Below are 22,095 nucleotides of genomic sequence, written 5' to 3'. Positions count from 1 at the left end.
GCAATGATAGACGTATTAAATTCAATAACGATAAAATTAAAGAGAATTTATATCTTGATACGGGTTACTTTACAATGAAATATTGTAATATAACAAGAAAGGTGTTAAATTTTTACGAAAAAAATTAAAGTGCCCGGTGCCCATTATCGTAGTTTTCTAAGTAGTTTTCCCATGAATCAAGCAACTAAAAAAAAGTTCCAAGGTGACAGTCACAATGACAATTATTATAAATATCAATTTATTGTGATTTTGACATATTATTATCTATATTACTTGCTCTGTGATTATTATGAAAGAAGAGGGAAAAGCAAATAGTATGAAAATAGTAAAATTTATTATTTTCAAAGATAATTTTGTTCATTTTATTACACAATGCCCACATAAATATGTCTCTTCATGCTACACTTAACACTGTTAGAGGGTTTTTAGCCTCAAATTATATGTTAGTAGATGATGAGTGGCTCTCTGGGTAAGGTTTGTTTCAAAATAAATATCAAAAATTGTGCCTTGCCCTATATAAAAGATTTTAAAACGTGTAATTTGGTTACAGATGTGTTGAGTATTTAAGCGAAGACAATAATTACAGCGTAGATGAGATAAAAAACCTAGCAAAGGAACAGTGGCTTTTAAACAACCTCAAAGAAATATGTCCTGGTTCTCTTCCCAAAAACTTGAAAGATCAGAAAAAGACCTTGCTAAATGGACGTTTTGTTTTGCAAATAAACGCAGCCGTAGATATTGGTACATCTTTAAAATAGTCACATAATTTCTTGTATTCCTTTTAAAAATAAATTAAGAGTTAACTCGTTTTTAGGTGCGCCGGCGTATCAACAGTATTTGAAACTACAAAAAGTGAACACAGAAAATATAGAAGCAACAAGATCATTTGAAGATAAAGTAAAGAATAATAGGTTAGAATTATTTTTATTAATAACTAGCGGTCCGCGTGCCCCGGCTTCGCCCGTGGTACATAATTCGCAATAAAAGGTAGCCTATGTTCTTTCTCAGGGTCTAAAGATTGTCTGTGCCAAATTTCATCAAAATCGGTCCAGTAGTTTAAGTGTGAAAACCATACATACATACATAATTACAAACCTTTCCTCTTTATAATATTAGTATACATTACTAGTGCCGTGGTTTAACCACATGCTTCTATTGGTCGTAGTGTGATGATATATAGTTATTATAGCCTTAGTGTTACCTACTCAATAAATTGACTAGTTAACACTGAAAGAATTTTGAAATTGGAATTTTAAAAATAAAACTTACTACATAAATTTCAGGATGATAAAACTGTACATGACAGATGGTGTGCAGGATGTGTCTGGTATTGAATACAAACCAATGAGGAATCTGACCTGTGACATCACACCTGGCTGTAAAGTTCTGATTAAAGGTAACATACTATAAACTAGAATTGTAGCTATGTCTCTTTATCGTTGCCTAAATAGATTACAAATGTAAATTACTATAGATAGATAATAATCTATAGTATTTGTTTCATGCAATAAAATTGTTATGTTTTGCTAGGGCTATTCATTAATGTCAGGGCTATTAATTATTCTAATCTTGTAGATAAGATGGAGTTACTTCCTTATTCAAAATATCCTACTACTATTATAAAGGCGAAAGTTTGTATGGATGTATGGATGTTTGTTACTCTTTCACGTAAAAACTACTGAACCGATTAAAATGAAATTTAGCACACATATAGAGGGTAACTTGGATTAACACATAGGATAGGTTTTATCCCGTAAATCCCACGGGAACGGGAACTATGCGGGTTTACCTTTGAAAACGCGGGCGGAAATCTAGTTAATGTATAAATTACATAGCCCAGTAGTAATATATTGATAAACATGACATTTTTATAATTTCTATCCAACTTCAAACTATCAAGCAACTACTATTAAATACTTATCTCTGTAATGTTAAGGGCCAATAGAATGCCGTCGAGGAGTCATGCTACTTACAGAGAGTTCAATAGAACTACTTGGTGGAGAGGTACAGGAATTAGTGGAGACTAATTCGTTGACTGGATTATTGTCTTCCAAACTCGGCTTGCCTGCTATTCAAGGTTAACACACATTTTTAATCATTGTAGAGCTTTTTTAAATAGAATGGCTTTTCGTTGCTTTATTTTCTCTATAATCCTATGAATTCAATAATTTTTTTCAGCGATCAAGGCACTAAAGTGTTACAGACAAAAAGACAAAATTAGTAGATAATGTTTTATTACTTTAAATTTCAGAATCAAATTTGAACACAACTATAAATAGACCAAGGAACACGGACATCCCCACTCCACACACGCAACTACCGCCTCCAATTAATGAACCAACGTTTGAACCTGTTGATCAAACGTCCCGCCCAATAGCCAGGGTTACCAGCATACAAGTACAGGGCTTTGTTGATGACGACATAGATATTGACCAATTAGCAGCTATAGAAGCAGAATTTAGTGGCAACCCTAGCAAACGACCAAGTTATGAAGACTACCCCCAACCAGGGAAAAAATTTAAAACCAACACAATTGATGATTACCCTCAAGACAATGATTTCTTTGAAGATGAAGACCATTTGCTTGAAATGGAAGCCAAATTTGATGAAACTGAAATTGATATAAAGTTTCCTGTGAAAGTGTCGTCTGAACCTTTTGTGTACATAAAACAGATTAACGACTTAAGTGACGGTGAGAAAGTGGGTAGAGTGTTTTTAATAAAGGGACAAATAATTAAATTGCTATCAAAGTTATCGGTAGGGAAAGACGGGTGGAGTTTAAAGTGTACTTTAGTGGATGGTACGGGGTCGATAGATGCGGACTTTACTAGTGATGTGCTCTCTAAGTTGGTAGGATTTACGCCACAAGAAATGAATGATATTAAAAAGCAGATTGCGAAAAGTCCAGAGTTGAAGGAAAAGGCTGTGTCTGTAAGTACTTTTAGTGAATAGATCTGTGATAAAACATAACAATCAAAAGGTTCTTTATATCATTTAATTATGTTTATGTAAAAACTAGCTGCTCCGCGCGGTTTCACCCCCGTGGCTCCACTCCTGTTGGTCGTATCGTGATGATATATATATAACCTTCCTCGATAAATGGGCTATCTAACACCGAAAGAATTTTTCAAATCGGACCAGTAGTTCCCGAGATTAGCGCGTTCAAACAAACAAACAACTAATATGATATGCAACAATAATAATAAATAATAAGTAATAATATTAATAATACTTATTAATTGTTTTATTACTAAGGTCTCTCTTATGGGTGAGACACTGGTAAGTCGAGTAGACAGCATTTTAGGCAACATATTTTTTTACGGGTAGTATTTAAACGAGTGACTGTAAATTAAAGTTTTAGGTATCAAAAATAATTAATTGGGGTAACAAAATTACTAAGTGAGCGACTGACTGCGAGCGATGAAAAATTAATAGATCAGCAACTAACAAACATTAATTTGCGTTACATAAAATACAAAATGAGCAGCTTCATAATATTTGAGCGACCTAATATTAATTGTTTGAGTGACAAAATTACGTCTTGTATTATATTCATTATTTGGCATATGATTTATTTATATTGAGTGCCATTTTATCTTAATCGAGGTATTTCGAATAGAAAAATCACTTTGAAAAATACTATAATGGACAGAGTAGGTCTATCAGTTCAATTTGTTTTTGAAAGTTTTATCAAATAACTATTTGAACAATTATTCTAGTGTTTTTAGTCGCTCTAAATGAGCGTAATTTAGTCGCTCACTTAGTAATCTTTTCGCTCAACTAGTAATTTAGTCGCTCATGTAGTAATGTAATCACACAGTTAGAATTCTAATATATCAAATGGATTAATCACAATCCTCCTTTAGTACACTCAATCTGTATTTTATTATCAACTAATATTCGTTGCTTGTTTAGTTTATTTGTCGATTACTCAAATTCATACCGCTCAAGTTATTAAGTCAGTATCTCATAATCAGTCGCTCACTTTATTTTCAGTCGCTCGTTTTATTATTCCCCTTTTTTTACCAAATTACATTGCCTAATGCACTTGCTGTATAAAATTTAATGTTTAAATTTTTAGCTAGTTGTATTTGGTTCCTTACTACCAGTCATTTATTGAGTTTTAATTCATCTTTTTATTTATTCCAGGCATTGCAAAAGGCGAAGGATACGCTACAAGTTTTATACTGCATCATCGAAATCACGGTATTGGATGTGTCGAAAATAACAAAACTCATTCCATTTGAACAACGACATGCGGATCTCTTGTCCAATAGGTTAAAGAGCAGTGCTTTGTAATTTAGGAGATAATAAATATATATGTTTATATTAAAATTGTTTTTCATTGGCTATAAAATGACCCTAACAAGCAATCCCACAGACAAACTGCATGTGCAGTTTTGTGGGACTTAGACTTAAGTTATTGTAATAATTTGTAAGAATAATTTCAATAAATAATAATAAAATAATAATAATATTTCCTGTACTTAATAACTAATTATTTCTCTACTAGCTGCGCCCCGCGGTTTCACTCCACTCCTGTTGGTCTTAGCGTGACGTTATATAGCTTTTAGCCTTCCTCGATAAAAATAAGCTATCTAACACCATCAATTTTTCTAATCGGACCAGTAGTTCCTGAGATTAGCGCGCTCAAACTCACAAACTCTTCAGCTTTATAATATTAGTATAGATAACGTAGCATAACTAATTTTTACCTGTATAAACATTTAATACCTATAACTTTGCTACACGATTTCGTAGGCAAAAGCACAGACTAATAATAATTTACTACGTATACAAGCAAAATCATTTATAGCTTGTGTTAGTTATTCCGGTAGATTAGTTACATCACTTCCAAGTATTATCAGAAATCATTCAGTTTGTTTTCGTGTGAGAGTAACAAACATACAACCTTCCTCCCAAACTTAAACGTTAATATTATGATTATTTAATAATAATTGGTGCAGTTTCTTTATCTATGAATGAGGTATTTATTTATTTTTAATTCTTAACAGAGCAGGCATTTGACGGCGATCTCGCTTGGTAAGTGTAGGTGAGGTCGATCCTTGGTCGATCGCTTATCATGCCTGTCCTGAAAGAGCCTATTCACTCTAGTAAGGTATTAAACTAACGTAAGATAAACAATGAAAGCCATGATCAGTTTTTTTAATTATTTATTTCACCTGTTCAACACATAGTATGCTTCAATATACAAAGTTACCAATAAGTATATCATAATCAATTCTAACGTCACAACGCACGATATTCCTGAACGCAAACTTAATAAACAATAAGCAACACTAAATATCAAGGTAAAAGTATACAGGGCAAGTAAAATAAATTAACAAGCTTTTTAAATTTTGCTCTAACATTTGCAACGCTCTTGTGAGATCCGATTGTATAATCGTTGAGAAGCTTTCCATTTAATATGAAAAGATATCAATTTTAGCAGATTGAGTTATCTTTGTGACGTATAAACCTATTTGGTCTTAAAAATTACAACGGTAGATCAAAGACGTCATTTTGCTACTTAACAAAATCTACTGTGTATTTGTATTAGCTAAAGTACGCTATTCTGGCTTGTAAAAATCGTTTAAGCTATTTAAAATATAATTTAAAGATCATTGAGCATATTCATACAGCCGTAGATCGTATTAAATTAAAATTCCAATCGGGCAGTGGCTTGGGATAAATTATAAACAAAGATAAATTAATGTAATACTAATTTATTTCAAAGCGATGAAACAGAAGCCATGAAATACATACATAAAATCGAAAATAATACATGCAATAAACATTTCATTATGTATGATAAATAATGTATGATTATACGATACGAGATGCGATAAAATTCTACCTTGACACCCAATGGAAGACCATTCCGTTAAATCGAGTCCTAACAAACAAAAATACAGACAGCTCAAATGTTTCCCGTACAAATAATAACTTAATTTGGTACATATCTGGAAACAATATAAATAAAATATCAAAATAACAAGGTTATCGATAATAATATAAGTTCGTTTTTAATGTTGGCGTTTAATTAAAACTTACACTGCCTCATTCATTCATAATTAAAACAGCAGCAAATTAGAGTATTTTTTTATCAGAAACTAAATTGGAACAAAAATAGTAGAGGCACCAATAAAATGAATAATATGAATAATATTATATGTATAAGCATAATATAATCGTATAAAACATGAATATATGATAACGTACTATTGTATGACACAACAATAAAATATGTACTTAGGCATGAAAACCTACAGGATGGAAAGAATAGAAAAATAATTACAGCAACTATTGAACTATGTTTTATATTCAGCAGTTAAACCAAAACTGCAATCATACTGTATAAATAATGAGTTACTTTACAAGAATCTATAATCGGCTTTAAAATAACGCAATAAAACGGTACACACCGATGAGAAGCCATCAGAAGCTATATACAGAACGTTAAAACTTAACACATCACGCATCCTACGCGTTCCGACTCTACAAGCGTCAGTCTTCCACTTAAATGCCATTCCTTACGATCCGAAACCGTTAGGCCTTCAGTATTTATAGGATCCTCTCGTAGAAGAGAAGATACGCCTGGGCCCGCAACACTTTCTCCTCGGTGACTTCAGACACCATGCTGTCGGACACGTAGAACCACCTGCCGGGAGGTGCTTCTGCGCACGGAGTAGGTCCTTCCCCTGATTCGTATCCGGATAGATCAGACTCTGAGTCGCCATCGCCATCCCCACTGCCAGATGCTGGGATGTTAGCGCTCTTTGGCAGGAACCACCATTTAGGGTCTCCTCGCTTGACCGCCTGACGAACTTTAACGTATGCGACGTAATGCCCACCGTGCATACCACCAGAATGTTCCACAACTCCGTATAGCGAGTAAAGCAGTTCATTCTGTCCGCGAGTTACATTGGGCAGCTTCTTTAGCTTATCCATAGCGCAGAATGGAGCCAAATCTAGTATAGTCGGGAAATCGACGTGCTTGGACATCTTCCTGAACATACAACGCGGCCCAATTTGGAATCTTTTCAAGTGCAAGATGAGTATTGCCGGCGGGCTCGATACCAAGAAGCGTTTCGACGCATTCGTGTAAACTGTTTTACCATTTTTGCCATTGGCTCTCTCTGTGCAAGTTTCACAGCCGACTTTGTTATTATCAGTGAGTAGCTCCAAAGCCGTAAATTGGCTGAGACAGGACTGAATGCTGCATTCGTCTTCATCACACACGTATCTGGGAGATAGAGGGCTCTGTCGCGGGAAGGACATGAAATCTCGTGTGATGCTTCTATCTGGTTCATTATAAACTTTCGGTCGAGGCACTGGCGGTGCGTCAATATTATTCTCCGTCGATACCGGGGAGGGGAAGGTCGGTTTCGGTTTAAGTTCATCCATATCCAGTTTCAATTTATCCAGTTTATTACTGACTTCTTGGTTATTAATATCGTTGACCGTATCTTGCGGACTGATCGAGTTGAACTCCCAATTGTGTTCCAAGAGATCTCTGCACGCTTGTGTGCTAATACCGCGCGAGACAACTTCATTCGAGTATTCTGGCGCGAAAGATATTCTCGAAACCGGGCGTTCGTATTCATTCTTCACGGGCGACAACTTGTGTTGTGGACTAGACAGGTCAAGATTAATTTCACTCGACAGCGAGCTATGGCTGCCCATTTCCTTGCCGTTTATTGGAGAATCCACATTATCAACTGTTTCGGTTGAGTTATGTTTAGTTGCGTCCGGGCTTGCGACCCCCGAGTCTGGGTTGGAGAAATTTTCCAACGGCACGAGTGGTTTATAGTCCAACGGGATGGGCAGGGTAGATGTTGCGACTTCCGCGAATTCTTTATCTTTATCCGTTGATTCTGGAGTATTATCCGTTTTTTCTTTGTCCATATCGACGGGGCTGGTTCGGATGGAGTCAGAACTGATGACTTTTTCCGAATTATATCCTGATTCCATGTGATAGGCTGCGAAATTTGCAGCTGTGTGTGGTAAAGGGGGTGTAGCCGTGGAAGCGTGTGCATTCGCTTTGGGCAAGTCCTCAAGATTGTCTTCAACATCTGCGTCTGATTGATCGGAAGATGACTTACCGTCCTCTTTGCCGTTCGCATCGGTGCCCTTGTCTTTAGTACCTGGTAGAGAATATAAAAAGAGTTATTATTTTTCCTTTATGTTAGTGGTCAAGACATAATTTTCACATGAAAGTGACACAGGCATTCGTAATTTTTCAGGGACCTATTGAACTGTTGACGTCAACTTAGATATTTTTTAATCCTTTGTCATATGAGATAAATTACACTATTAGCTTATAATGTAAAAGTGGCAAAGGTTTTTTTTAAATGTATTATTATGCTAAAAGGCTAGAAAAAAAACAAAAAGCACATTTATTAAAAAAATGTCATGCGTGAAGCATATGATGTACTAACCACCTTTCTTCCTAGCGGCCTTTCTTGCAGCCAATCGTTCCTTCTTGAGCTGATGTTTTGATGGTTTATTTTCCTCTAGGGTGTTATATAAATTGTCCTCTGAAAATGTTTAGAAAACACACATAGATGTTAAAAAGGGACGGGGAAAATGTATTGATAAATTTGTATTATGCATTAACTATTCAAATAACATACATAATTTTTTATTATAGATATTCATTAATTTATAAATACATAATTTCAAAATTCATCAATACTGGAAAAGTAATAAAGGGAAAAATAAAACATAGTATCAAAAATAAATTCCTATAGTATGTGCTTTTACGAAATTCTACTTTGAAAATTTTAATAAAAACACCGATAAAAAGTCCACTATGAAGCTTGGAGCATACATTACACATATTACAAGTGATTTTTTTTTTTATTTGTACATAAAAATTTAATAGGTCTGTTGAGGGTAAATTTGGCTCGTGTCCTGTCGCTCTAAGCTTCGTAAAAATAGGAATAAAAAAAAACTAATTTTCTACACACAACATTTAAATTTTAAAAGTATCATATACAAGCAGAAATCAATGTGGTTACAACATCAAAAAATAGTTGCATTCCTATATCTTAATCTAATTATATAAAATCATTTAAAAATTAATTTAAAACAACGATTAAGTGAAATTAAATAATAATTTAAAAGATTCTGTGCCTGCACGGTGCACATTATACTTTAAACAGACACAATCATAAATGTAATTTAAATATCTTTGAAGTTATTTTTTTATATAACAAAAACTGTAAAAAATTATTGACTAACACCGACAATATATTTATAAGAAATAACTATTAAATGTACACAGTACAACCACATCAAAAAAACACCAAACAAACACACATCCACACTACATATAACACTATGACTAACCATTCGCTCGTCTCCTCGTGAGCGCTGGGGGCTGTGGCCGAGTCGCAGCCACAGGTAGGGACAGATCCAGGAAGTATTCCGCTCTGTCAGACTGCTGGTAGCACTCTTGACATTCTAACGTGGATACCAGGAAGCCACGGAACACCTGTAATTGAATTATCATTACATGGTATAAAACAAAGTCGTCTTTTCTGCCCCTATGTCCCTTTGTATGCTTAAATCTTTAAAACTACGCAACGGATTTTGATGCGGTTTTTTTTAAAAGATAGAGCTATTCAAGAGGAAGGTTTTAGTATATAATTTGTTAGGTTTTAGACAAAGCGGGCGAAGCCGCGGGCGGTAAGCTAGTTACCCATATTATGGAAAAATATCCTCCTGAATATATCAAAGAGGATACTCAAGGCAACAGTAACTAAATATTCATGGACATGATTTACTATGATATTTTATTAGTCTTAGTTTACAAGCTGACATGCAATACAATACTTAATTTAAAGCACTACCCAAAATTCGTTTTAAATCAATACCACATAACTTACATAAGTAGTATTTACTTGTGTTTTGTTTAACGTTAGTATATACATTTAAAAATTAAATACTTTTTAACAGATTTACGTCGATTACGAATGCTGATTAAAAGACTGAATAAAACGCGTTCAAAATTCATTGAAGTCTATAATAAATAACTTACCTGTTCTGGTCTAAGCATAGTATCAGAAGCTTGTTGTCCATAAAACTTGACTTTCTGTCGCACCTCTCCATCTACCTTGGCGGGATCCACTTTAGAGTTCATGCCGAGACTGCTGAGTATCACTGACTGGTAACGACGCAGGTCTTCAGATCTGAAAATTTAAATAATTTTCATTCAGTCATGTTTTTCACAAAATTTTATCCTACAATATTATAACCGAGCAAGCAAGTTCGCTTTTGCCAGCAGTATCACGGGCGAAACCGTGCGCCAATGCTAGTCTTACTTATTTTAAAAATCAATACGAATGTAATTTATGTTGCTTATTTTAATGCCACATTCATACAACAGTAATTCTAGACCTTGGTTGAGGAATACAAATACGACAAAAATATTAAATAGGCTCTTATTCTATAAAATCATATTACTTATCGAAAAAAAATTATAAGTTATAACATGAATAAGAGATATATTCTGTAAGTATATTGAGTTTTAAATTATGTATTAAAATAACAATTTTGAAACCATATTTATAATCTATACAGAATATAATACAATAACTGCAATGTTAGGTAATATACAAGATTAAAGAGAAAACATATTATTTTAGAAAAGACCATAGCTATATAATTAAAAACGTAAGTCGTAGATAAATATGCCACACACCAATCAATGTAATCTTACATAATTGTGTATAATTCAGGGCCGTTGATAAGTACTATCTGTTACATATTGGTTATGACAAACTATAAGATAATATTTACAATGTCAAGTTTAGTGGTTTTTTAATTTTTTTATATTAATTAATAGAAGAATATATTTAAAAAACTTCAATATTTTTAGAACATTTTACATATTTTCAAAAGATTATATCGGAATTATGTATCGAAAATACAATGAAATGAAATGATTTATTTGTATGAATTGTGGTTACAAAGCTATAATAAATTTCACGTGTCCACAATTCGCCAACAATTGGCATACAAATATTTTAATTTTATAATTTAAACTAATTCAAGTTAATATTATTTAAACAATATATTATTTACATTAGTTCATTTTACATTATACATTATAATATAGCAATATGACAATTATTAGATTAGATTATTACATTCTATTACATTATAATTTATTTCTTACGTCAATTTTTTTTCAAGCTAGGTTAACATTTATTGTTTCGTTATCGTATTATTATAATCTAAAAAATTCGTTTAAGGAATAAGAGCTATTACGCACTGTCGACCAGTCGCTGGCGACTCAGTCGCCGGCGACTGTGACTTACTATAGTTTAAATAGGGGCTTGCGCACTTAGTCGTCAGTCGACCAGGAGTAAGTCCAGTCGCCGGCGACTCAGTCGCCGGCGACTGGTCGACAGTGCGTAATAGCTCTAAAAACGTGAAAGTGATTAATAAGCCACGCTTTTAACACTTTACAAGAATACTTTTTCATAATATTACCTGACAGCTTCAAGCAAATGCCGTAGCAGTTCATGTGAATCATGCTGGTCGCCTCCACCAAACTGCGGCAGCTTGTTGACTAGAGCTGACAGCAACTTGCGCGGGGTGTACACACCGCCTTCACCTGAAAATGGTTGTAAAATATATAATATCCATTATAGTCTAAGATCCCACTGCAGGATCAGTGCGTTCATCGGTTTTTTGCTGAAAACCGAATTTTTATGTATATTTATAATTAGGAGAATATATATCGACTAGGTTGCCAGTCAAAATTTGGCCGCAAGCATGTTTAATTAAAATTTTTCTAATCGATTTTTGGGAAAAAAATTCGTTCACTTGTTTTTTGAATAAAATGTAGTCTACATCACGTCAAATGATATAAAAATTCTAAAAAATCACGGTTGCCGCTTTTCACCTGGCCGCAACATCTTGGCAGCCTGGTGCAAACAGGTATGATTTCGATTCATTTTTGCGTTCATAACGCACATTTATGAATCATATATCAAATAAAAGCTAATTTTTTTCTATTTATTATCATATATGGTTGCCTAATTAAATCCCGCCGCAAATAAGGGTTGCTTGCTTTTAAAAATTATAAATATAGGATTAGTGCGTTCATCGTTTTTTGCTGAAAACCGAATTTTTATGTATATTTATAATTAGGAGAATATATATCGACTAGGTTGACAGTCAAAATTTGGCCGCAAGCATGTTTAATTAAAATTTTTCTAATCGGTTTTTGGGAAAAAAATTCGTTCACTTGTTTTTTGAATAAAATGTAGTCTACATCACGTCAAATGATATAAAAATTCTAAAAAATCACGGTTGCCGCTTTTCACCTGGCCGCAACATCTTGGCAGCCTGGTGCAAACAGGTATGATTTCGATTCATTTTTGCGTTCATAACGCACATTTATGAATCATATACATATCAAATTAAAGCTAATTTTTTTCTATTTATTATCATATATGGTTGCCTTATTACATCCGGCCGCAAATAAGGGTTGCCGGCTGTTAAAGATGTTGAATATTTAAGGTTGAGTGTAAACATGCTTGCAGCCAAATTTTGACTGGCAACCTAGTTGATATATATTCTCCTAATTATAAATACATATAGTTACATAAAAATTCGGTTTTCAGCAAAAAACCGATGAACACACTAATTTTATATTTATAATTTTTATAAGCCAGCAACCCTTATTTGCGGCCGGATTTAATTAGGCAACCATATATGATAATAAATAGAAAAAAATTAGCTTTAATTTGATATATGATTCATAAATGTGCGTTATGAACGTAAAAATGAATCGAAATCATACCTGTTTGCACCAGGCTGCCAAGATGTTGCGGCCAGGTGAAAAGCGGCAACCGTGATTTTTTAGAATTTTTATATCATTTGACGTGATGTAGACTACATTTTATTCAAAAAACAAGTGAACGAATTTTTTTCCCAAAAATCGATTAAGTAGAAAAATTTTAATTAAACATGCTTGCGGCCAAATTTTGACTGGCAACCTAGTCGATATATATTCTCCTAATTATAAATATACATAAAAATTCGGTTTTCAGCAAAAAACAGATGAACGCACTGATCCTGCAGCCGGATCTCGTACTATTAGAATTAAATTATATGAATGTTTAGTTTCTGGCCATTTCTAAGTGTAATGTGCGTTAAGAGAGAAAATGAATACATTCTAGTAAATGTGTGCAACTTTCAGTATTTTAAGTAGTCCAGGGGCTTATAAAACAACAAAACAAATAGTTCAACAGACTTATACATTATAATATTTGATTAATTCGTCTTTATGTCAGTACCATCTAAATGAAAAAAAAACACTCATCTACAAGTGCATTAACTGACCAAACCAAAATTCAATAAACTACATATTTTGTTTAGTTGTATCTATTAGAGAATACATTTTATTATAGAATTTCACATCAATGATAACTATATCAAATTTTCAAACATAACAGTCTATTTATATCCCCATAGATGTGACTAACAAATATTTTAACATCTCCATGCAATATCCAATATAGCACATGTTAAATAGGTTAGCTAAAAATAATACCCATTTAGATGACCTAAAAGTCACATTGCAACTTTTATTTTATTTGTAAATACTAGATATCCGCGCGCGGCGTCGCCTGCTTTGTAGAAAACATAAATACTAAAACCTACCTCTCAAACTAATCTCATAAAAAAACTGCATCAAAACCAATGGCATAGTTTTAAAGATTTGAGCATACATAAGGACGGACAGACAGTGACTTAGTTTTATACTATGTAGATGGCTACTTTGAACCACACATAATTTCACATAGATTAGAAAAAAATACTGTATGATGCCCTTTATCACCTTACATGAATAATCGATCTATATGACTATTCTGTATAGCTTGCCAAAAATGTATACTTTGGATTTGTCTATATTATAAACAAGTAACTAATCTGACTGCATACTAGCAGCATTTTTTTTCATTTTATAACTAAAATTGCAAAGAAAAGATATATGGTAGCTAAAACTGTTAATATATGAGTTAAAAGTTATAATACATTATTATTCAAACTTTAGTATTACTTTTGTAATATCAGTTTAATGAATATATTGTGTTCATATCTTGTTACAGAATATTTACTTATTTATTAGGTACATTTACACCAGAATACAATAATTATAAAAAAAAACATGTAAACCTGTAATATATTATATAAAAAGAATACATGACAAAAGAACTCTAGACTAGACTTTAATAAATTGTTTTTAAGTAAACAATAGCAACATCGAAAAGCAATTATCTTACTTTATAGGTTTTACCCTTCACTTGGTAAAAACGAAATTAGAATAAATTATGTACACTTTGGTTAAGGTTAATGAGATGCCAATTTATGGCCTATTACCATAATTGAAGTTTTTATTAAAGCCTAATTTAAAATGTTGCATCAATACAGAGATGCTTAAGGTCTGTAAAGTACTACTCATTATGGAGGCTTTAGTTTTTAAGTAGTTTAATACATTATAGACATCAAGATTATTTAACAAATCGAGAGAGGAATAATTGATTTAATTTCATCGTTCACTAAATTATTTTCGTTTGCTGTTTGACAAACAAATCAATAGTATTATAATTAACATAACATTATCACTTATAAGAATTAATTTTAATTTGTAATAAGTGCAATGAACCTTTTTCACCTAATCAATAAAAAAACAACTTAAATTTCCAAGTCGGGAAATAGAAATAGTAAAACAAATCACCACAATTACCTGTCTGTAATTCTGCCAATGTTTCAGCCAATGTCCTCGTCAAGGGGCCCCATTCTCCGAGCTGTCCTGTGATTGGTGGCAAGTCTACATCCTTGCCATCGTCCCCGCTATTATCGCCTTTCAACTTCAACTTGCCTCCAGGTAGAGTGAACCTCTCACCCGGAACAGCCATTTCTTGCAAAACATCCAATAGATATGGTGTCTGCACTAGACACTGCATCACAGAGTTGAAAAAGCATGTGTTTCCCAGATTAGTCAACCCTCTCACCCTCGGCAAGTTCAAAGCCATTGCTTTGTCTTTACCCTTATCAGTTTTAACTATAGTCTCTGTTACTGGAGCATCTGCATTTTTCTGTCCTGGGCAGTCAAGGAACAGTTCTATGGGAGGCAACCTAGGATTACCAATAGCTTGTTTCTTAAGGTATTCAATACACTCATGGAGTTTCTTAGAGCTAGCTGTAGTTACTTCATTATTACAATTGTAACAATATATTTCCCATGTGGTAGTGTTAGCAGTGAGAGCATGGCAGTCTGAGTGGGGTGTGTTGAAATGATTAAGGGCGTGCTTATTCCGAGCACGGCCACATAATTGGGACCCGCATCGTAAGCACATCCATAGCGTTAAATCTATTTCGAAGTTCGGATCGTCGACTTCCGTTTTCGGATTCTTTTTGCACTCCGAACATTCCTTCTCAAAACCACCAGTTTTCAGAGCTCTCTTCAACTTTGAAACGTCCACAGCTTTCGCAATGTGAGGGCATGTGGATTTTGCGGATTCATCGCAAGATTCCGTAGATTCATCACCGTTCTCGGTCGGATCACTCTGTCTCTTTTTCTTCACCATTCTCGGAATTTAATTTGGGTTACGCACCGCCTGCAACGTAATCAGATACAGACTTTAAGAATAACCACACGAACACAAAAAGAACAAATTGTCAAATCTGTGTCGATAGCCATCGAACGCATGACGACGCACATTCACTGCAAATTTATGAGAAAACCTAACATTTAAAGCAAAAACCATGGATGTCCCATATTTGAACTTACAATTACATACGAAACGAAAGCAGAGAATATTACAAAGGCACACTTTCTGGATAAATTAATAAATTTTCTTTTGTCAGAAAGGTAAACCACAGATGTCGGACATCTTGACAGCAATCAGAATTACCATTAGCAAAAATAATCTATTAGTCGTTAAGGTCGTTGCACATTTGCGATTCAAGTAATCGAGTGATGTGTTAATCGATTCAAAACAAATTGATCAATTACCAGGTATCTAGGTCTGTTTTTGACACTTACTGCTCTAGCGGTGAATAGCGTAACTAAAATTCTGAAACGTCAACATGTCAGTGATGAGATTAAAATAAGTTGTAATTTTTGTGATTTTCTATTGATTTCTATGATATATTTGTGTAAATATTCTACAAAATATTATTCATAATTAGCTTTGTGTTGTGTTTATTACCCAAAGATGTAACAAGTGCGACATCCGTGGCAATCAAATGACTAAAATTGTTGATCAATTTTGGATAGAAGTTGCAACGATTTGAAAATTCATAAAAATGTCTCTACCTGGGAATGGAATTTTCGTCGTGCAGGGCGAGATGGCCATGCTGGTCACCGCCATGCGACGGAGCACTCGATGGGGCTCACATTCCTTTCCGAATGAAGAGTACGACATGCTCATGAAAACTTTCCAAGACCTTAAAATAATTCTTAATCAAGTGGACGATCTGAGGCTCCTCGATCCCGCTACGTATTTGAGTCCGTTCCTGGAAGTGATTCGAAGCAAGGAAACTACAGGGCCTGTCACTAGTCTTGCTCTTTCTTCAATACACAAGTTCTTATCATATGGACTGATAGGTAATTAAATTATTGTAAATATAAGCTTCATTCTAATTGGAAACTGCATCCTTTAATTTTCATTTAAATCACTTATATTATATACAACTTTTGAAAAGTTTTTTGTGCAATTTTTAATTTATTTCTTTGTTCATAAAATTCCAGACCCAACCCACCCTAGTGTACCAGCAACTGTGGAAGACATAGCTGATGCAGTGACCCATGCCCGCTTTGTGGGCACCGATCATTCATCAGATGGAGTTGTTCTTATGAAAATTTTACAAGTATGTTGTTAATCTTAATTTTTTTCCATATCCCTATTACACAACATATGTCATCATTTTCTTGAAAGGAATCCTTTAAATATTTATCCATTGGTTTCTTATAGATATTACACAAGCTATTCAAGCTAAATTTAAATTAAGCATGCATTTTATATAGTCTATAATGTAGTCCAAGAAATGTCGCAGTTCGGTATATTATGTCATACACATAATGACAGTATGCCTGTTGATGTTTTTTACACCAGAACAGTAAATACAACAGAAAAAAACAAATCATTGAGATAATAACATTTGAAAAGTATTGCAAGTGTTTCAAAGAATTCTAGTCTAGATAAGCTAAAACACTTGAAAATTGTCTTTATTTATATAATGTTTTCAAACTTGTAAATAGATGGAGAGATTAATGTATTTTATTTCATGTATAAACACAATTTCCAGGTACTAAGAACACTGATGCTGAGCCCAGAAGGTGCCATGTTGACTGACGACAGTGTGTGTGAGATTATGCTCAGCTGCTTCCGTATCTGCTTCGAGACAAGACTCACAGGTAATAAATATATATTATTTAAATATGTAATTTATAAATAAAGAAAGCTATTTTAAAAAGGACCACCTGAAGTACATTACATTACAGTACAAAGTATATTTTTGATTAAAAATTAATATGTATTTTTATTTTTTACTATTTTCACAAACTATGGCAACTTTGTAAACCTACGATTTTGTTATAATATATCTCTATCATAATATTATCAAGAAAATATAAAGAATTATTTCTTGAAATTATTGTATTGTCACTGATCCTTGATAGTTGTACAAATTATGAATTAAATATCTGTATTTAGGTTAAATTATTGAGTATAAACTTTAATGGTGTCTGTTACACACAAAACAAAACATTGACATCATTTGGGATCCACTGTCTTCAACATTTGTAAAATTATAACCCGCCAGAGCGATCGAATTTATGGCTCTGGTGGGTCACAAGTGGCTGAGTTGGTCAGGAATCCGCCCCAGAATGGCGCGAAAGGATGCGGGTTTGAGTCCCGCCTCGTGGTCGAATTTTTTCTATTCTTTATAAATTTATATTTATAAAGCATTTGAATGCCATAAAACCAAAAATATCAATTTCAAATTATGTTACAACTTACTGGACAAAAGAAATTGATTTAATTTCATTATAATCATCATTAGAATTATTACGCCGCAACGCCGAACAGTGTCTACGGGACATGACGCAGCTGATCTTCATGAGATTGCCGCAGTTTCCGATCGAGGACAACCCTCACAGCTTCGCTACACTCGGTTTGTCACTGAAGAGACGGGATAAGGTGAACAAGAGGAAATCGCTTACTAATGCTCACAGTAAGTTATAAATTAATGACTTATAATAAATGTTATCAAATATGATGTGACAAATCAACGATGGATAGAAATAAAAAAAACCGTAATGCTGAAATTTTAATTATAATTTAAATTTAAATCATGATTATTGGAAATTGGGAAGCTTCCCAAGTATTTTTTTAAATTTATTAATTTTGATTAAGTTATCAATAATGATTAGAAAGATCGCCAAATAAAATGCTAACACGCATAAGTTTCTATACATCACAGAATATATTTTGTGCAAACAATTCCTGAAAGAAAATGTCTGATTGAAAACATCCATCATTTTGGTAATTTCAGTCAATTTAGTTTCATAGAATATGGAATTATTACTTTAAAATATGCAGTGAACTAAATTTTTTATAAAATTTCGAATCACAAGAATTATGTTATTAAAATATAAACGTTAGCTTCTAATTACGTTATTTACAATTTTAAAGTCGTCATCACAATTGAATTTCGAAAACCGTCACTAGATGTCGTTAAGCTCGTTTTATGATATTTTAAATCGCGCTTATGATCTTTTTTCGTAATATTATAACATGAGCCCATTGTAAAACTTCGATAAAAAGGGTGTTTACCGCTTTGATGGTACGCATGCCGGCAACGGTGTGCGGGGTATGGCTATCAAGACATACTCAACACGTAATTTTTGTTTTCGCGAGGCTGTTGACTACCCCTATGTATCGGCGCCTCCTATAAATAAATGATATCAATGAATTACCAATCATAATTATTGTTATCATATCATCAGAATTCGTTAAATAATTTTGGCGTGAGAAACGAATCGAATTTTCGGAAAATTCGATGCAACAAGCACAATATTTAACATTGTATGATATTACGAGAGTTAATTGTTTTCATAAACAATATTTTAACTTTGCCGAAATTATAATATAACAATGGTCTTGATGTCATATTATTAAAAAATAAATACAAGAAAACCTAATTATTTTATGGTTTTGAAGTAAACAATTTTAGTTATTCATATTTTTATATTCAGTTTCTAGTATTATTTTTAGCATATAATTTTTGTTCTCATTAACAACCATTTAATTTTATTGCATATTTAAGCAATTTAAGGAAATGTCATTGTAGTTTTATACCAAATCAATATGTTACCGAATAACATTCTAATTAATTCAAAACTTTAATCTGGCAATTGGTTGATGATATTACTCCTCTTACCACTCTTCCTGACTTCACTCCGTTTATTTTTAACTTTATATAATGAAAAATGTTGATAATAAAAATAATAAAGACACAAGATCATAGCTATTATTTTATTTTCTCAGGTACAAATTCCTTAGATAGAAAATCGCCTGTAGCCGAGCCAGCCGTGGCTGAAAGTCCAACGGAAACAGAAGTTAATAAAACTCTCACTAATATTGGACAGAAGTAAGTAATTTTGATTAAAGAACAATAAATAATTTAATGTTATGATATTATGGTACGTAAGTCATGAAGATTTTTTTTTAATGTAAACTTCTACATATTTATAAAGTGTTAATCTTACGACATAACACGTATTTTTTCTTATTATGATTTAAACTGCTGCTTACATTTGAAACAAGTCTTAAGTGAGAATTTTAATCTTTCCGTTAAATACATATTGACGGTAAAATGTGAAAATCAATAAAAAATATATTAATACTCACGTATACTAGCTTTTCGCACGCGGCCTCGCCCTCGTAGTAAATCACCCATTTGCGACGTGAAACAAACACACTTTCACTTTTATATTACTAACTATAATTTAACGATAATTTTATTATATTATCCTTCCAGCCAAGACAAGAACCTAATAAACGAGGCAGAAATAACCATAGAGCCAGTAGATGGTATCAAAAGTCCAAAGCGTCATGGCCGCCATTCTTCCATGGACCTAGCTAATGGAAACACACCTATAAGCCAACTGCTCGAGAAATGTGTTAGCGGATCGCAAGAAGAGAAAGAGAAAGAAGAAGATAAGAAAGAGAGTGAGCAGATAGAGAATGTGGAAGTTGGCGAAGTTGTGGAAGGTATGTTGAGTTTTATGAATATGTAAGCTTTTTAAGCGACTTCGAAAATGACACAACTTATTATTTAGACTTCAAGTTTCTATCTTATATATAAAATTCTCGTGTCACAATGTTAGTCTGCATACTCCTCCGAAACGGGTGGACCGATTCTCATGAAATTTTCTGTGCATATCGGGTAAGTCTGATAATCGGCCAACATCTATTTTTCATATGTACCACGGGCGAAGCCGGGGCGGACCGCTAGTAATAATATAATATTCAAATGTCTTATACCTATAAATGAGAAAAAAATTTATTACAAGGCGGGATTCCTAGGCGAAAGATGCGGGTTCGAATACAGCCGTGATCGAATTTTTCTATTCTTTAAAAAATTATCATAGGTCAATATATTTTTCCAAACTACCCACAGCAACAGCAGAAGAGCCGCTTATCACAGAAGAGAACAAAGAAGAACCAAAAGAAGAGACGCAGAACGAAGATAAGGAAAAAGTAGAAGAATACGTGAACCACAGAGGCATTCGGTTCACGGCGCAAGATGACAGCTTGAACCTACAGCCCTATGGACTTACGTGTATTAGAGAGATTTTCAGGTTTGTTTTTGATCGTTTTATGAAGTGAAACTTCTTTAGACGCATTGAAAGTAAAATTTCAATGTCGCGTCATGGCAATACCATCACATCATGGAGTAAGGCGACGAATTTGGTATCTTTGCCAAAGAATCCAAAGAAATGCCATGCTTGCCAAAGAAGTTTCACTTCTGACACGTGTGCTCGGCACAGCTCTTTTTTGTATTAAAATAAAGTCCCATTTCTCTTGATATGATTTTATTTACTAATTTATCCAATACACAATTAAATCTCAATCACGGGGAAATAAACATTAACGGCCTTACTAATAAAAAAGCTTAATAATTAATTAAACAATGGATAAATTTCTACCATTGCTGTGTCCTGCTCTTGCTCACATGCAACGTCAATCATAAAAACAAGACAGGTTATTGCAATAAACTAATCCATTGCATAGCGAATGGGTAACATTTTATTAGTAAGACCGTTAAAATACATTATTTTGTTAAACTTGTTGCAATTTTTCGTTTCTGCGCACGCGCAGGTTCCTCATATCCCTGTGCAATCCCCTGGACACCCAGAACACATCAGCGATGGTGCACCTCGGGCTGCAGCTGGTGCAGGTGGTGCTGGAGGTGGCTGCTGACCACCTGGCTTCCTACACCTCCCTCATGTACCTGATCAAGGATCCGTTGTGCAGGAATCTGTTGAGTGTGAGTGATGAAATGAAAATGAAATTAAAAAAATTGGTCGTTTGTAAAGTAGGTTTACGATCGAGATGTTTACGTGATAACGTCTTATTGGTGGCAGCGCTCGAGATGAGACGGGAGATCGGTCCGTCTCTCTCTCGTTATACCTGCGATCGCGCTCGTGAGGTTTTGGTGTGACACAAGTTTCTGAACATGTCACCCGACCAAAACGATTTAAAAAACGTTATCACGTTAAAAAAGAAATGAGAAATGATGATTGATACCACACCTTATTTTGAAAGAATTGTGTCTATGTATGAAAAACAGTTGGTATATAATTTTTTTTTATTTACGTAATTTTCAGTCAAAACATCTATTTTTAAATACCAGTCGATTTACCCTTTAAAAGTTTTTATTTTAAAGTTAATAAACACTCAATTAAATAAATAAATATTTCGGGACAATTTTCACACACGGCACGATCTGATCCCATACTAAGCTTTCGCTTGTGTTATGGAAACCAGATGGCTGAAA

General features: G+C 33.6%; 4 protein-coding genes and 1 non-coding gene across 9 annotated transcripts in view; 4 read left to right on the top strand and 1 right to left on the bottom strand.

Moving 5' to 3' along the window:
• The window catches only part of LOC149481289 (uncharacterized), a 72,684-nt gene that overhangs the window by 18,149 nt on the left and 32,440 nt on the right, over positions 1–22,095 (top strand). The window lies entirely within an intron of this gene.
• Positions 297–4,322, top strand: LOC149481294 (recQ-mediated genome instability protein 1-like). Its single transcript, XM_089705916.1, has 7 exons — positions 297–469; positions 551–741; positions 815–911; positions 1,284–1,396; positions 1,937–2,077; positions 2,252–2,931; positions 4,150–4,322. The coding sequence occupies exons 1-7, from the start codon at positions 387–389 to the stop codon at positions 4,297–4,299; spliced, it is 1,455 nt and encodes a 484-aa protein (XP_089562042.1). The 5' UTR covers positions 297–386; the 3' UTR covers positions 4,300–4,322.
• Usp16-45 (ubiquitin specific protease 16/45) lies at positions 5,158–15,942 on the bottom strand. Of its 2 annotated transcripts, none has more exons than XM_089705927.1 (7): positions 15,818–15,942; positions 14,771–15,644; positions 11,503–11,626; positions 10,046–10,196; positions 9,355–9,499; positions 8,442–8,540; positions 5,158–8,147 (listed from the first exon to the last, which is right to left on the bottom strand). In XM_089705927.1, the coding sequence occupies exons 2-7, from the start codon at positions 15,612–15,614 to the stop codon at positions 6,565–6,567; spliced, it is 2,946 nt and encodes a 981-aa protein (XP_089562053.1). In that variant the 5' UTR covers positions 15,615–15,644; positions 15,818–15,942; the 3' UTR covers positions 5,158–6,564. The 2 variants fall into 2 exon arrangements, with proteins under 2 accessions (XP_089562053.1, XP_089562054.1); XM_089705928.1 differs by having other exon boundaries at positions 8,445–8,540.
• garz (Sec7 domain-containing protein garz) overlaps positions 16,098–22,095 on the top strand; it is a 437,193-nt gene continuing 431,195 nt past the window's right edge. For all 3 annotated transcript variants that reach the window (XR_016316887.1, XM_089705512.1, XM_089705511.1), the window contains exons 1-8: positions 16,098–16,636; positions 16,781–16,899; positions 17,338–17,446; positions 18,094–18,264; positions 19,581–19,683; positions 20,074–20,306; positions 20,716–20,896; positions 21,417–21,585. Coding sequence is in view for 2 of the 3 variants with exons in the window: in XM_089705512.1 (XP_089561638.1) it covers positions 16,336–16,636; positions 16,781–16,899; positions 17,338–17,446; positions 18,094–18,264; positions 19,581–19,683; positions 20,074–20,306; positions 20,716–20,896; positions 21,417–21,585 (1,386 nt within the window). In the remaining variant the exon portion in view is untranslated. The remainder of the gene's footprint in view (positions 16,637–16,780; positions 16,900–17,337; positions 17,447–18,093; positions 18,265–19,580; positions 19,684–20,073; positions 20,307–20,715; positions 20,897–21,416; positions 21,586–22,095) is intronic.
• Positions 18,852–18,982, top strand: LOC149481292 (U11 spliceosomal RNA). The gene has a single exon (XR_016316977.1). It is a non-coding gene; the product is annotated as a U11 spliceosomal RNA (small nuclear RNA).

Source organism: Colias philodice, chromosome 17 (assembly GCF_061535455.1).
Source record: "Colias philodice isolate Cphi_HAF_F1 chromosome 17, ilColPhil1 Martin Lab GWU primary, whole genome shotgun sequence".
NCBI lineage: Eukaryota > Metazoa > Arthropoda > Insecta > Lepidoptera > Pieridae > Colias > Colias philodice.
The sequence above is the reverse complement of the archived record's forward strand: the minus strand, read 5'-3'. Positions and strand labels throughout refer to the sequence as shown.